Source organism: Exophiala spinifera (genome assembly GCF_000836115.1).
Source record: "Exophiala spinifera strain CBS 89968 unplaced genomic scaffold supercont1.4, whole genome shotgun sequence".
NCBI classification, from domain to species: Eukaryota; Fungi; Ascomycota; class Eurotiomycetes; order Chaetothyriales; family Herpotrichiellaceae; genus Exophiala; species Exophiala spinifera.
Genome location: NW_015622516.1, coordinates 2,480,399 through 2,495,455, shown reverse-complemented (window position 1 = coordinate 2,495,455; position 15,057 = coordinate 2,480,399). Strand labels below are relative to the sequence as shown.

At 52.2% G+C, this 15,057-nt stretch overlaps 6 protein-coding genes across 6 annotated transcripts; 1 reads left to right on the top strand and 5 right to left on the bottom strand.

Moving 5' to 3' along the window:
• Positions 1 to 373: 373 nt before the first annotated feature.
• Positions 374 to 2,182, bottom strand: PV08_06101 (phenylalanine-tRNA ligase, beta subunit; the record flags this gene model as incomplete). Its single annotated transcript, XM_016380439.1, has 1 exon — positions 374 to 2,182. The coding sequence occupies one exon, from the start codon at positions 2,180 to 2,182 to the stop codon at positions 374 to 376; it is 1,809 nt and encodes a 602-aa protein (XP_016236266.1).
• A 731-nt stretch (positions 2,183 to 2,913) lies between these two features.
• PV08_06100 (uncharacterized protein) lies at positions 2,914 to 5,000 on the top strand (the record flags this gene model as incomplete). Its single annotated transcript, XM_016380438.1, has 5 exons — positions 2,914 to 2,976; positions 3,032 to 3,137; positions 3,188 to 3,339; positions 3,389 to 4,579; positions 4,647 to 5,000. The coding sequence occupies 5 exons, from the start codon at positions 2,914 to 2,916 to the stop codon at positions 4,998 to 5,000; spliced, it is 1,866 nt and encodes a 621-aa protein (XP_016236265.1).
• Positions 5,001 to 6,388: 1,388 nt separating this feature from the next.
• Positions 6,389 to 8,176, bottom strand: PV08_06099 (uncharacterized protein; the record flags this gene model as incomplete). The annotated part of the gene is made up of 1 exon (XM_016380437.1): positions 6,389 to 8,176. One exon carries the CDS (start codon positions 8,174 to 8,176, stop codon positions 6,389 to 6,391), a length of 1,788 nt encoding a protein of 595 aa, XP_016236264.1.
• A 544-nt stretch (positions 8,177 to 8,720) lies between these two features.
• On the bottom strand, positions 8,721 to 10,822 carry PV08_06098 (L-ascorbate oxidase; the record flags this gene model as incomplete). The annotated part of the gene is made up of 5 exons (XM_016380436.1): positions 8,721 to 8,872; positions 8,939 to 9,144; positions 9,209 to 9,472; positions 9,589 to 10,508; positions 10,574 to 10,822. 5 exons carry the CDS (start codon positions 10,820 to 10,822, stop codon positions 8,721 to 8,723), a joined length of 1,791 nt encoding a protein of 596 aa, XP_016236263.1.
• A 900-nt stretch (positions 10,823 to 11,722) lies between these two features.
• Positions 11,723 to 12,820, bottom strand: PV08_06097 (uncharacterized protein; the record flags this gene model as incomplete). Its single annotated transcript, XM_016380435.1, has 1 exon — positions 11,723 to 12,820. One exon carries the CDS (start codon positions 12,818 to 12,820, stop codon positions 11,723 to 11,725), a length of 1,098 nt encoding a protein of 365 aa, XP_016236262.1.
• Positions 12,821 to 13,273: 453 nt separating this feature from the next.
• On the bottom strand, positions 13,274 to 15,016 carry PV08_06096 (uncharacterized protein; the record flags this gene model as incomplete). The annotated part of the gene is made up of 1 exon (XM_016380434.1): positions 13,274 to 15,016. The coding sequence occupies one exon, from the start codon at positions 15,014 to 15,016 to the stop codon at positions 13,274 to 13,276; it is 1,743 nt and encodes a 580-aa protein (XP_016236261.1).
• Between the last annotated feature and the right edge of the window lie 41 nt (positions 15,017 to 15,057).

Here is a 15,057-nt window from a genome sequence, read left to right as displayed (position 1 = left end):
TGTGAATGAAAGGGAAAAAGGAAAAAGATGCACCGCTGGTCATGCCTCAAGAATGTGGCTGGGTATGTGTCTTGACTTGTTCAAGACATGCCATGATGCAGATTTTGATCCGTCAATGAAGAGATGAGAAATACATCAATCATAGAGGCATACGCTCTTGATTCTCGATTTTCGATTTTCGAAGTCCTCTAGTGTGCACCGCTTTAAGGGAAGTTCCTACGTCTCTACCGTTTAGACTGCATCTGCTCAATCTTTTTTCTTTCAAAAACAGCGGCCAGTTACCCACGATCATTGAAGTCATGCCACGTCCAAAAGGCTCATCCCACGCTTCTCCTCCTCACTTGCACATAAGTCCGGTGGGCAGGTAGATCGCTCATAGGAAGACTTCCACATTGAACTCCAACGTACTGACCGGGTACTTGAGCTCAAACTTCTCCAGCACCGTAGGGTGTAGAATGCCAAAAGTGCCAATGACAATATCCTTCCCTCCAATATTGGCATGTATGCTTGCGCCGTGGCCGGCAAAGTAGGTCGGGTCGTCCAGCTCCTCGATCCAGTACTGCATGCCCTTTGCGTTCCCGTTCTTGATTTCCAGGCCTTCCTCGTGGGTAATGAAGGCGGTTTGCAGCATGGCCATCACCCGGTCCAGCAGGCCATGGACCACCTCGAACCCGGAGGTCTTGCCGTACCATGCGGCCGCGAAATGGCGCTCGTTGCGGGACTTGCGCTCCAGCGATTCGTCCTTGAACGCTACATCCGACACCTCGAAGATCTTCATGGGTAGAGAATGGTGCTTGTTTTCGCGGATCGTCTTCAGCAGGCCGGGAAGCAGCGTGGTGCGGACGACTTGGTACTCTGCTGTTTTGGGATTTGCCAGCCGCACAGCCGTCTTGCCATCGTCCTTGCGGTTCAGCCAGCCAAAGTTCTCGTTGTGTGAGCACAGAATCAGGGGTAGCACCTCGGCCCAACCTGCCATCGCGGCTTCGAGGCGGAGGATGTCAGACAACTTGTTGACAGCGAGCGGAGCTGCAACCGTTGCGCCGACCTTGGGGAACGCGCGAGGCAGCTTGTTGAAGCCGTACGCAATGCAGACGTCTTCCATGATGTCGGCTTGATGGAGCACATCGGCACGGGTAATGGGGACGTCGACGTCAATCAGGTTCGGATTGGACTTGGATGGGCGCGCCGTGTAACTCATGCGGGTGAGCAGCGTGCAGACGTCTTGAGCGCTGAGAGACAGTCCGCTACAGCCGTTGATGTAGTCTAACTCTGCTTGTGTCGCACGAGGGGTGAGGTCGGGAACCTGTCTAGACTCACCGTTGTGCTCAGATACAATTTGTATAGGCTCGACGGTGAACGGCTCCGCGGTGTATTGCGAGAACATGGCTACAACTATATTGACGACGATCTCCAGTTTCGTCTTGTCCGTGGCTGTGACCTCGATGAAAACATTTTTCGTGTCGAGAGTGATTTTGCTGAGATTGCCGTTGATAATAGGCGGCAAGGAGCACACGTCGCGGTTGGAGTCGTAGATGACAGGATAGACCGGGGAGTCTCGAATAATGTGCAGATACTTGCCGAGATGTTTGTCTTTGTCGTAGAAATCCATCAGCTGCTCACCGTTCATTTCCGTGGTCTGGTTGAGAGGAGCGAATTTGATATCCTTGGGGGGGAGTGCTTCGTATGTGAACGGGCCTTTGATGGTGTCCAGGTCATGCGTGCCGATGGATACGAGGGTTCTCTGTCGGGCAAGGTTCTGATGGAGTTTGTCTTGAAAGTCAATGAAGGAGGCATATCGTGCTTGGTCGAATTTGATGTTGCGTAGAACTGCTCCCGAGACATACGGCCGTATTCTGGCCGTGTCTTTCTTGACTGTAATCGTCTGCAGCTCTCCCTGTGGCGGCGCCTTCAGCACATACTTGGGTGCCTCGACTTTCCGGTTGAAGATGTTCAGCATAAGTTGGATACCTTCGAAGCATAACATGTCATATCGGTTGGCAGGGATTTCGATTTTCAGCTGTGGCGGCTCTTGCACGCCGTCAACGATCGGTCGTTCTGTCAACGAGGTGTCCTCGTCCAGCTCGATACCGAAGTCGAAACATAACTCGTCGAACTCTTCGGTCGTGTAATCTCTCCCCAGTGCCTTGAAGAGGGCAGCCTTGTCGACGGAGATGGTGGGCATGTTGCGGTGAGCTCAACAGGGTATTGCCCTGCGACTGGCGGCGATAGTTGTCGTTCGCTTTGTGAGACGCCGTAGTCGTGAGAATCAGAACTCGATGGGCCTTCAGCGGTCCGTTGGGCGTGTGCACCGTGTGGCATAAAATTGTTTCACTCTCAAAAAGCCGAGTTCCCAAAGAGTCATTCTGTAAGCTTGGCACTGAGGCGAGCGCCACATTAGTGCAAGGCATGTAGAAAGCGGGCGTCAAGCCACAGCTGGCTCGACACCCAAATGATATGACGCTTCTGAAGCTCAAATGGCAGACTGATTATTCCACCTTGCAAATTCCCCCATAACAACTCTGCCCAAGTGCCTGTGTGCCCGAAACACGACACGACATCTTCCACGAGGCCTTCGCCTCCTCAATTGCTGCCACTCTGCTCGGCCCTTCCACGATAATTGCCCTTTTCCGGTATGTTGCCATGGTCGCCCAACCCGCTGTTGTTGAAGCGCGCAGCCTTTCAGCCAACAAGGCTACTGTCCCTCCTGGCTTGGGGTTACTCGGACTGACAAGTCTCCCAGCGCGAAATGCACTGTATCCTCATCTGAAACCTCATCTTGAACATCAGCCTTGCTCCCTCTCCTACGTTTCCCGCCTACACCCCCGTCCTGCGAGTTCCCCCGAATACCGCTCTCCCCATCGTTGGGATACTTGAGGATCACGCGATACACGACTCGTTTGAAGGCCACTGAACATGGAGGGACAAGACAACAGCGATGAGCTCTATCCAATTGCCGTTCTGATCGATGAGCTGAAGGTGCGAAGCGGTTGCATCTGACGCGATGTTTTGGCCCAGACTGACGTGGTTACAGCACGACGATGTCCTCCTCCGACTCAATGCGATCCACAGACTCTCAACCATTGCTTTAGCTTTGGGTCCCGAAAGAACACGAGACGAGTTGATACCATTTTTGGACGGTCTGTGCCCTGCTCTTCGATCGATACCCTTGACGCTGACCTAGATCCAGACTCTGTTGAAGATGAGGATGAAGTCTTGACAGCATTGGCTGAAGAGCTTGGAAACTTCATCGAATACGTCGGAGGACCAGAATACGGCCATGTTCTATTGGCACCCCTAGAGAACCTGGCTGCAATCGAAGAACCTCTGGTCAGAGACAAGGTATGAAAAGGAATAATGTATGACGGTGGCACCATTCTGACCTCAATAGGCCGTAGAGTCTCTTAACAAGATCTGTGAGCAATTGTCGGAACGGCAAGTCGAAGATTACTTTATTCCTCTTACTATTCGACTTTCTAAAGCCGACTGGTTCACTTCGAAGGTCTCGGCCACTGGGCTGTATGTCACCCCTTATCGAAAAGCCAGCGCAGCTTCACAACAAGGCCTTCGGACCCAATTTGGTCATCTCGTCCACGATGAGACGCCTATGGTCCGCCGACAGGCAGCAAATCACCTGGCCAAATTCATCAAAGAAGTTCCTACAGACGTAGTCATTGACGAAATGATTCCCCTCTTCCAACACCTTGCAAGCGACGACCAAGACAGCGTCAGGCTCCTTACTGTCGAAGTCCTGATCTCCATTGCTGAGGTCATTCCCAAAGAACAGCAGCCTAGCCACGGGGTTTTATTGACGGCTTTGAGGAGTTTGTTTGAAGATAAGAGCTGGAGAGTTCGATATATGGTCGCAGAGAAATTCGAAAAGATCGCCAAAGCAGTCAATGAAGAGGTTGTTACCCGCGACCTAGTTCCAGCGTTTGTAAAGCTGTTGAAAGATAGCGAGGCAGAGGTCAGAACAGCTATTGCCAGCCAAATCCCCGGGTTCTGTGGTCTGCTTGACCGGGATACTCTGCTCAACGAGATTATGACGAGCATAGAAGATCTTGTTTCGGATCCTTCACAGCACGTCCGAGCGGCTCTCGGAACACAGCTCAGCGGATTGGCCCCCATCCTTGGAAAGGAAGAAACGATCTCGCACCTGCTCCCTATGTTTCTCCAGATGCTCAAGGACGAATTCCCTGATGTCCGCCTCCACATCATCTCGAAACTCGAGCTCGTCAACAACGTCATTGGCATCGACCTACTCTCACAGTCGCTCTTACCAGCCATTGTTCAGCTGGCGGAGGACAAGCAATGGCGCGTTCGCCTCGCTATCATCGAGTACATCCCTTTGCTTGCTAAGCAATTGGGCATGAAATTCTTTGATGAGCAACTGAGCTCTTTGTGCATGGGATGGTTGGGCGATACAGTCTTCTCTATCAGAGAAGCTGCCACACAAAATCTCAAGAAACTCACAGAAGTGTTTGGTGTGGAGTGGGCAAAAGAATCAATCATCCCCAAGGTCGACGCCATGAGCAAACAAGAGAACTACCTTTACCGGATGACGACCTGCTTTGCCATAACGGTATGTGCGAACTCTGGTCCTCATTTGCTGTAAACTGACGAATGACTGACTGTGTTTTGTGTATTAGACGCTCGCCCCCGTTGTCACATTTGACATTATTCAGGAAAGCGTGCTTCCCATGATGGACCGCCTCGTCACCGACCCAATCCCCAACATCCGGTTCAACGTCGCCAAATCATATTCCGTGCTTATCGACACACTCCGCCGCCTGCCTGCAGAGGGCACACTCGCCGATATTGAGGGGTCAGGCTCGGCCGCTTCTTCCCAGCCCAATCCCAAGGGCGAGGAACTCATCAACGACCAGATCATGCCCAACTTGACCAAGCTACAAGACGACGCCGACGTCGACGTCAGGTATTTTGCCACGATCGCAGCAGGAGGTACCTGGAGTGCCGGCGAGAGGATGGATACGGGACAGTAGTGCTCTCACGATCAATCTGTTGTTGTTGGCGGTGCTGCTGTGGGTTCTTCTGTACCGTGGTTCGGGGCCGTCCTGGGGTAAGATGAGAAAAAATCGGGGGCCAAGGCCAGGGCCAGCCAGTGTTGGTATTGTAGGGACATGCGGGAAACTACCTGAACATGGATTTATTCACCTTTCTCTGGAAGACTCTAGATACGTACCGGATACCGGGAAACGATGGTAGGTAGCTATGACATGACAATGAGGGAGCCGGCTTACACTTAGGTAGCTAGAGGAAGTGAGTCAGGCGAGCGTGAGTGCATGTAGCTGGGGTGCCACCCTATCTGTGTGAGACTCGTCGGTCTGTATATGTGTGTGTGTACGTGTGTACGTGTGAGAGAGAGAGAGAGAGAGAGAGGGAGAAGGAGAGGGAGAGAAAGAGAGATACCAATTTTAAAAGAAAAAAACAAGATAGCAATGAGAATAGAAAGAAGGAAAGAAGGAAAGGCAAGAAATTTCCTTAGACTGATGATGCCATCTGCACTGTGATATACTGTACTATCTGCTACGCCGTGATGTTGCTATGCGATGCGCTGTGCGATGCGACGTGATGATATACTCCTGCGGAGCTTCCGTGGTACCTTGCGAGACCGAACTATACACACGTACCTGTAGGTAGGTCCTCCCTAAACCGAACCGAGCTGAACTGAACCATAGACGCTGGGTGGAACGGCGAATCTGACCTACCTACCTACCTCCCTACCTACCTACTGTAAGGTAATTTAAGCTGCCTGACCCAAGTAGCTAGCTACCTACCTAGCCAGGTATTTCAGGTATGGACATGACCATCAGGGAATTCCTTCACTTTGTACTGCTCGTCGTACTCGGTACGTCCATTTGGTATCTCGTGTAAATTGCAACAGTCCGCTCAAGGGGCCATTATATTACGATACGGTATCCCACACGCACAGAACACAAATACAAATACACGCAATACCACGCCACAACCAGGGTACCGTAGGGAAATGGATCGATTCTTCAAAAAGTGACGTCTGGACAGATTGCGTCCTAACTAGATTCGTTGGTTTCGGGAGGACCGAGTCTTTCCCTTGTCGTGCCTCGCGAAAGACCCGTCCATCCATCCCACCAACCAGCTGCTATCCAAGCATGCAATCCATGCAAGCATCCACCTATCCAACCGCCCGTCCGTCCGTCTGTCCGTCACAGGCTAAAACCGATATTATATCTGTTGTCATCGATCAATCGACCGTATCTGCACCACAACCAAACACACACGCCGACAATGATTAGCATAGGTCCATCGTAATTAGACATAGAAAGGGTTCTGTTAATTCGTAGATCGATACCGGGCCTGGGAGGGAGGGTGCGTGCAAAATCAGTGTAGTAACTTACTCCAGCAACAGCCTGAAATACCAGACTTCAAGATCTTCATTCCTGAGGACTTTCCGGGCCCAGTCTCGACCGGTGTCTGCGATTCTCTTCCCCTCGACGCGCCCGCTCACCTCTTGGTCAAAGTAGCGCACGCCCTCGGCATACTCGTCGCCCACGAGACCGAGCGGGACATAATGCACCCACGGCCTCAGCCACTCGTCGTGCCACTCCCGGAAAACTGCAAGTTTGTAGACGAGACTGTTGCTCAACAGCCACGCATAGTACCGTCCCGAGAATGCATTTCCGTCAATATCCAACAGGTACTTGGACGCCAGGGCGTCGAACATGTTGACCGGCGGGACGGTGCCAAAGTACTCGCGCTGGGCGTCACAGTCGCCCGGGTCGCACTGACCAATGAATGTGAACTTGACGTCGAAATAATGAGCCATGTCCGAGGCGCTGATCTCCTTCTCTCGCCACACGGACTCGGTGGTTGTCGAGTTGTCAAGCTCGAGGATTTTGGCCTTGTTCAACGGTTGGAGCTTGGTAAGGAACCGTTGGCGGTGTTGGCGCCGCCAGCCACCGTCGCGAGAGAATCCGCCTGTCGTGCTGCCACGCCAGTACATTGTGGCGTTCTTCTGTTCCCACGGCATATCGCGCTCCTTTTCGTAGCGGACACGGCCCATATAGTACCATGGGGAAGGGTACAGGATATCTTGGAAACTAGAGATTTTGGATTGCGAGAAGATGGGAAACAGCTCATGAGTCACGTCGAAGGCGTTGGGACGGTCGAAAAAGCCAAAGGTGCGTTCCATTGATGGCGAATTACAGATGTCGCTGAACGCGGTGGTGTTGCTGATGAAGCCCAGCGGGAGGTCGGAGTACGCCGTTGTATTGTCGGGACAGGAGTCGTTCAAGCACATGCGGGCTGGACTGTCAGGCGAACACGACATGCGAGAGTTACTCCAGGTAGGCTGGTGAGCAAAGCGATTGAACCGGGTCGTTTTGTATTCCTTAATACGAACGCCTTCGCCTAGGTCGCTGGGTCGAGGCGACCATGAGTTTGAGAGTGTCTGTGCAGTGTAGGCCTTGGGCATGTTCTCGTCTTTGGCGACCTGGACGTGGCGCAGGAGATCGTCATGCTGCATAACCACCCGGGGCTCATCGTGGATATTGAACGGCAGGTCCATGTCCGGAAGCCACTTGATAAAGTCCTTCAACATTACGGGCGTAGCCTCTCGGTGCCATGCGTACATGTCACCACCTCCTTCGACCTTCGTGACCTTGCCGTTCCTGATCAGGACAGCGATGAGCGCATTATCGAACCCAATCGCCTCTCTTGTTCGCTCCCGGATGACAGCGGGCTCCAGCGCCCAGAAGGGCAGAAGCTGGTGGTAGATCGTGTCATACTCGTCTATTAATTCGACCCCCCTCTTTTTGGCGAAGTTGTACCATTTGTCAAAGTGTGGTGGAGGTGGCAGCTTGTACCGCCTGCGATACTCTGCTACAGCATCGCTGAGGGATCGCGACTGACGTGCTCGTACAGTCTGGAAGTTCCCATCGGCCTGCGCTACAAGCTGGTGGATCGGGTGGAGGAGAGACGAAGCTGGGAAGAGCGGTTGGTTCTCTTCGTGCGCATGGTGACCGTGGAAGAGGGAGCTCGATTGGGGAATGGCCTGCGGTGGTCGTAGGAGGAAGGTAGTAAATGCGATGGTCGCAAGAAAGCAGATGAGCGCGAGGGATCTTCGAGACCTCAGCATGCCTTGGACATGGCTCCTATTCGAGGCTCGCAGATATTCACGCATGGGCTGGTAGTTCGGCGGAGCTCTGCCTCATGCTGTTCGTGCGGTAAACCTCCAGCGCAGCATGAATTCTCCCGAGCAGCTCTTCTCTCGAAAGAACAGCAAGATTGGGAAGCAGACGGTGTATGGAATTAGTCCGATATGAAAACAAGATTCTCATGACATGTCCAAAGGAAACTTGGGGGATTCAAGGAGGCAATTTAGCCGATACCAGTCTGGGGTTGAAATTTACTTTGTCTGACGAGTGAGTCTCTCATCTTTGCAAGAGCAAATTGCCTTCAAATGTCTGTGTCAGACCGCGTATTAACCTGGTTAGGGAATTTCCACCCTCACGGGTATTAAGCAAGTGGCTTCGATTGCTTAAGGCCACGAAAAGCGAACAGAATGAGACTGAATCTTCTCATCACATTTCTCTCTTGAGCTATAGTAAAGATAGCCTTGTTGTACTCGTATTTGCTGCGTATTGTGGTAATCTCCTGCCAGAACTCAACCTACATGTCCAAGCTGCTCCTCCACCTCCTTCATATTTTAAAGATGTTACTCTCGTTCAGATCTTGGAGTAAATATTCTCGAGAGGATCATATGTACTGTTTCCATACGCGTCCCCTCCAAATTTCAAATAACCGTTCACATACGGTTGAGTAGGGAACTTGGCCAGGATCGAGCTTGCATTCCCAAACACCCAGACAGTTTGCATTCCTGTCACATAGCCCTGTCAGTTCTGTGCCAACGACGCTCGCTCCAAGATATCCAAACATGACTTACCCATGACCATATGCTGCAACACGTGGCAATGCATCATCCAAGCACCAACATCATCATCAGTCACTCTGATCCGCCACGCCCGCCACCCAGCCGTGGTCTCTGGGACGCCTGAGACAGCATATCGATGCATGATCGTCGTATCGCGTCGTGCAGGGGTATAATTTGCAAACCTCATTTCGTTTGCAGTGGCATTGTACGTCCCGTTTCTAAAATCGAAGATCAGTGACAACAACTCTCTCTCCAGGGCCAGGGGGAACTCTTTCAACATACCCAGAACCAAGATCAAAGTAATGCTTTCCATGCGCATGCATAGGATGAAAGTCCCATCCACCAGTCGGACCAGAGTTGCTTTGCCAAACGATATCGAGCACTTCTCCAGGTAGCGCAGGGAAGGCATTCGAGTACGGATCCCAGCCTCCATTCTCGACGGCCGCGGTGTAATTCGGCGTTTGGCCAGTCAAGTACACCTGTACGAGGTACGGGAGGCTGTTATTGGACTCTCGTTGCGCCGTCTGCCAGATAAGATTGTTCTGTCTACATGAGATTCACCGTCAGCACTTGATATGTTCCAAGAGTAAAAGTCACGAAAAAAGGTAGAGTAGGGTGGGGTAGGGCAAGGTAAGGGAGGTCAGAATCAATATCAAACTTACGCCCACTGCAGGGTTCCATTAATAGTCTTGTTCACGTATGATCCAACCCGAATTTGCTGTTGCATTGTGATATAGACCGTCCGCGTCACCTCGGACAGTTTCGGGAATGCTTCTTGTGGACGCAGTGCCTCAAGTGCATATTCAGCCCATGTCGTAACATTCTTTGGAAGAGTAATTGGAGGAGTAGCAGGAAGAAGCGATGGCCGAGTCGATCCGCTGACATTGTACTGTAGCAAAGCATAGCCCGACACGTTCGTTGGCCTATCTCGGTTCTCGTATCGAAGCCAGAAGCTGGTCTTGTTTGCCGCGTCCAGCTCTGCCTGTGTCTTTGCTTTAAAGAGTACACTGAACCGTTGCCCACTGCCCAGTTGCAGGTGATCGGTGCTCCAGGGCTTGGTGTATTCACCGTCTGCTTCGATAACGGTCAGGTGGTCGTGACCCTCGATACCAAGGGTGACAAATGAGAGAGCTGTAGCACCGATAAACCGCCACCTGTACGTTTTGCCCGGCTCGACGTTGATGACATATGGTGTACATGTCGCATCCGTCGCGTTACTGAAGGACGAGTTACCACTGAAGCCATTGATCGATATAGCTTCTGGCTCGCCGGACCACTTGAACGGGTTGGCAATCAGGCCACTAACGATGGTGCTGTCATTCTTGGGGAAATAGTCCTGGATGAAGAAGGATTCGTCGTCGTCATAGTCGTACGGGACGTCGTCTTGGTCCTCGACGATGATCAACCCTTGCGCTGTTAACGACTGGAACCCCGCGTGTGAATGGTAGAAATAGGTCCCTGCATCGCCCACTGCAGGCGTTACACTATAATCGAAGAAGGCGTTCGGAGCAATCGGCCACTGCGAGACCTGGGGCGTTCCATCTGAAAAGGGAGACGTTCGTAGGCTCAGTCCATGCCAATGCTAACGATAGATCACTCTTAGCGCAAGTCTCCTGCGGTGTGCAAACACAACAGTCAACCGCTTACCACAGTAAGATTCTCATCGGGGATCCTGTTATACACCCTCACCCATGTCGTGAAATTCTCCTTCATGTGAATGGTTGGACCGGGACTTGTGCCATTGAGTACCACCGAGTACCTCGTCTGGCAATTGACGGTCAAGTTCTTCGCTGTCGCAACGAGCACGTAGTCAGGGCTGGCTTCTGGGCTCGGAGGAATCGCACATATTGCTTGGATCCAGAACAGGACCGGTAGTAGTCGATAGAACAGCAGCATAGCTGACAGAAAGCAACCGGTATGTCAGAGCGGTGGCCACATGGAGCTGGGATCGGGCCGCCATATACCATTTTTGCGGCACAGAGATCGACATGCACAATTTAGTAAGCTCACCATTATCCTTTCAGGTCGTACAAGGAGGGCTGACAGGGACACCCGCTACTATCAGAAAGTTTCATGGCCCAGGACGCCTGAATTGAGCATCGGCCAGAGAATTGTCAAGAGGGAAGAAGATCCACGGAAATATTGGACCTAGTCTCGGCTCACAACCAAGCGCCTTGCGCTCGGACAGCCATTTTCATGCTGGTCTTTCATAGTCGCAATACGGCGAGATGAGCCGGAAGCTTTCATCGTCTCCTCGTAGTGCAAACGAGGCGCTGACTCTCCAAAGGATCGTGAAAGGATTTGAGATCGCGGGGCGGGAAGACTTGGCTCGTAAGGCCTCCCTCACGCACTCAAGCCAAGGGTGGATGATTGTTGAAGATCGACATAGGTACAGTGTTATTGTGTGCTCGACGTGCTAAATATAAGCCCGCCGACACATCTCTCCGTATTAGTGAACAATTGACGTGAGGCTGTGGTTCTCAGAAGCTGCTGAGTCACTGGCCGTCGTAAGGACTACGGAAAGAGGCAGAGATCGTCCGTCGTAGACCTACTGTACATCATTTCATTGCAGGGGCCAAAACCTATCTGAGCCGTATGAGATCGTCAACTCTCGTCTGGATCAGGTATCCAATTTCTCGTCTTTTTATTTCCAATGTCCATCTTCTAGCATCAGAGTGTCGATAACATTCGAGACTCTGCCACGCATGGCCAGGCGTCCCGTTGCGTTCTCGGACTGAGATCCAGCCTCGATGCCACAATGGACGCGAAAAGGCCTCTGATGTGTTTGTACCCTGTTCAGTATCCAGCCATCTTCCATACGGCTGCAGAGACTTTTTTGCGTACGTCTTGCGCAATGCCCGCCCACCCTCGTGCTTGGGTAACCAAATTCGTCACGCCAATGATTCTCCTGGTGAACAGGTCCGACTGGCCAAAGTCATGAGCGTAGACATCCCAATACGCCTGACTCCCAACGACTCTCTCCAGGCCTGTCGCGTGTGCATGCTCCTCGGACGTCTTTGACGCGATCATCAGTGCCCGTCCAATGATGCTTTGATCGCTTGCCAGGCGCGTCGTGGCTTCGACCACGTCCTCTATCGAAGCCATGCCGCCTCCCGCGAGAACCAACGCGCCCAGCGACCCTAGAATGGGCGTGTCGACAAAGTACGGATTGATCATGTTGACCCTGATGCCATGCTTGATGGGTGTCGTGATGCGCAGTGACCGGAACAGTCCGACGACGCCGTGCTTTGCGGCAGCGTAGATGGGCTGGGATGGGAGGCCTGCTAGACCTGCGATCGATGAGACAAGGATCAGATGACGATCGCGTGGTGCTGACTTCCTCCCAACTTCGCATCTGTCACTGCCTGGGTTTCGTGACAGGTACGACAAGGCTAGATTCGTAGTGAACATGACTCCGTCCAAATTCGTATCCAGCGTCCTCATCTTCGGTTGAGGCGGGTTGTCCGTGTGCGCGTAGTCCGGAGGTTCTTCAAAGACGGCGTTCTCTGGAGCGTCAGCGATGCCGGCATTGGCCATGACACAATCGATCCCTCCATGCGGGCTGAGGCTAGCTGCTTGCTTGAAGAATGCTGCCTGGCTCTCCCAGCTCGTCACGTCAAGGTGGATGAAGTGGTGATTCGGGTTCTTGCTGGAAGCCCGAATATGTGCGACGAGTTCGGTACCCGTCTTGTCATTGATATCGCCTATGATGATATTGGCTCCGTGTGTGGCCCAGAGCTCGAAGCATGACTTGCCAAAGCCCGAAGCCCCACCGGTGATGACAATCGTCTTGCCATTGAGGTTATCGAAGTTGATGGGTTCGGAGCAATCAATTGCGTCGGAGTGAATAGAGCTCGACCCATAGGGGACTTCTCCGGCCGTTGATGGGGCCATGCCTTCTCGCTGGTCTGAATCTATGAGTGCGAGGCCAACCTCTTTCCAAGGGAACTTCAGTGGCAGAAGGTTCTTTCGGGCAATGCGAGTGTTGACGAACTTGAGCAACTCTGCAAAGGAAAACGGTGGATTAATGTCGATGGCTGGCTGCCAAAAGACGCTACCGAGGCGCGCCTATCGTGAGCAACAAATATATAGCTAACTGCTAGAGTCAAGACATACTCTCAAGGACGGCGACGCAATTTCAAAAAAGTACTCTAGTGAACCCAGGTAGAGGGTGCAACAATTCAAAGGAATTTTCACTTCTTGTGCTACCTAGAGGCGGGTAAGTTTCTTGTTACATACAGTTCCGTTAATTTGTACATTATACATGCTATATGGGTATCATGCCGGAGCGTAATATCTGTATTTTCAGTCAGTTTGACATTGTTTCCGTAGTCATCACGACGTAAGTCAATTAGTATTCGTCGAGACAACCTCTTCACTTGATGCTTGTTCCAATTCCTTCAAGACACTCAATTCGGAAGGAGAAGATCCAATAAAGTCCAAGCTCCGATAGCCTTCTTCTACCAGCCATGTCTTTCCGTCTTCGAGCTTGTGCAGCACCTCGCAGGAGCTTCCGACAACGAGCAGCCCCGGTGGCCTCGACCCTTCTTCCTCGACCGCCTGAACCACGTGTTTCAAGGTTGATCGAATTACCCTCTGATCAGGACAACTTGCTCGCTCAATCACTGCACATGGAGTCTTGGCCGGCCATAATCTGCGAGCATGCGGTGAATTTTCTGCATCTTGAGAGGGCGTCGTCAAAGTTTGAATCAGACTTTCAAGCCGGTGCAATGCCATTAGAAAGACAACTGTCTTGCTTGGTCGGTAGGATGGGGGGTCCGGTGCTGCTCCTTTCCGTCCTGTTCCAGTACATATGACAACCTGATCGGCCACAGCTCGGTGAGTGACTGGTATATCGGCGAAGAGAGGCGCAGACATTGCACTCGTGATACCGGGGATCACTCTGACTTCAAAGCCCCGATCTCTGAAGAACGAGAACTCTTCGGCGCCTCGGCCATATAGATACGGGTCTCCCTGCTTCAACCTCAGAACGTCTTTGCCTTGCTTCATGGCATCTAAGCCGAGCTGTAGGAGCTCTTCTTGTGCAGCATCTGCATTGCCGGGGAATTTGCGAGCAATATGCACCGGTGTCCGACGGGGAATAAGAGCCAAGATTTCAGCAGGTACAAGTTTGTCTGCGAGAATGAGGTGTGCGTTGTCGATCGCGGTTCGAGTGGCAATGGTCAACAGCGACGGGTGTCCCGGGCCCGAGCCTGCAAGACTGATAGTGCCGCGTCGTGCAGGCAGGGCAGGCACCAAATGGTCGATTGGGACGGATTCTGTTGCTGTGGGCGGTGCAGTGGTTCGGTATGCTTCCAGTATGGCGGACACATCAGCATCCGTGATTGCTGCTAGTCGACTCAACGGCCAGTACTCGCATATCTGCGAGAGCCATCTCATTCGTCGGGTCCGGAGGACTCCTGGATCTTTGTCGTCCTCTCTCACCAATGAATTAAAAGTATGTCTCTGAGCCGCAGCATCTTCATCCTCCACCTCTGCATCGATAACCTCCTTTGCGTTTTCAACTTGAGATTTGTAGTCTTCTTCCCATATTCTACGTCGAACAGTGCCGAGTCGATCTATTGCCGCACCAAACTGTGGTGGCAGGGTCGAGGCGATCTCCCGCCGTATTCGAGACGATAGTTTGCACCCGTTCCCAGATGTGGTGATCCCAATCTGCAGCGGCCCGTCAGAGTATGTGGATAGAAGTGTGAATGTGCAAAGATGAGGGGAGTCGACCACGTTGACAGGTATACGCATACGCTTGCACAGGTTTACAATCTGCGCAGTCCGTGGCTCCTTCGCAGGGAATGTGACGAAGACCGCATCCACATATCTGTCGACTTCCTCTCGTCCTAGTGTATTCAAGTCCTTCTCTTGAAATTCTCGTTCTATATGTCCAATCCTGCCGTCTTCGATACAAGACCGTAGGTTGAAGTGTAAGTCCGTCGCGTTCGATGTGACAATGATTGGACGAGCTCCGACTTCCAGAGACTTGAAACATCTCGAGGCTGCCAAAGGTCCAGAGCCCAGGACGAGATGTACATTGTCGACACAGGCCTGGGCCGTCAATAGGGCGGGAATAGTCATGGTGTGCGAGAAAAGAGTATCGTCTTGAAGCAACTGTAGCA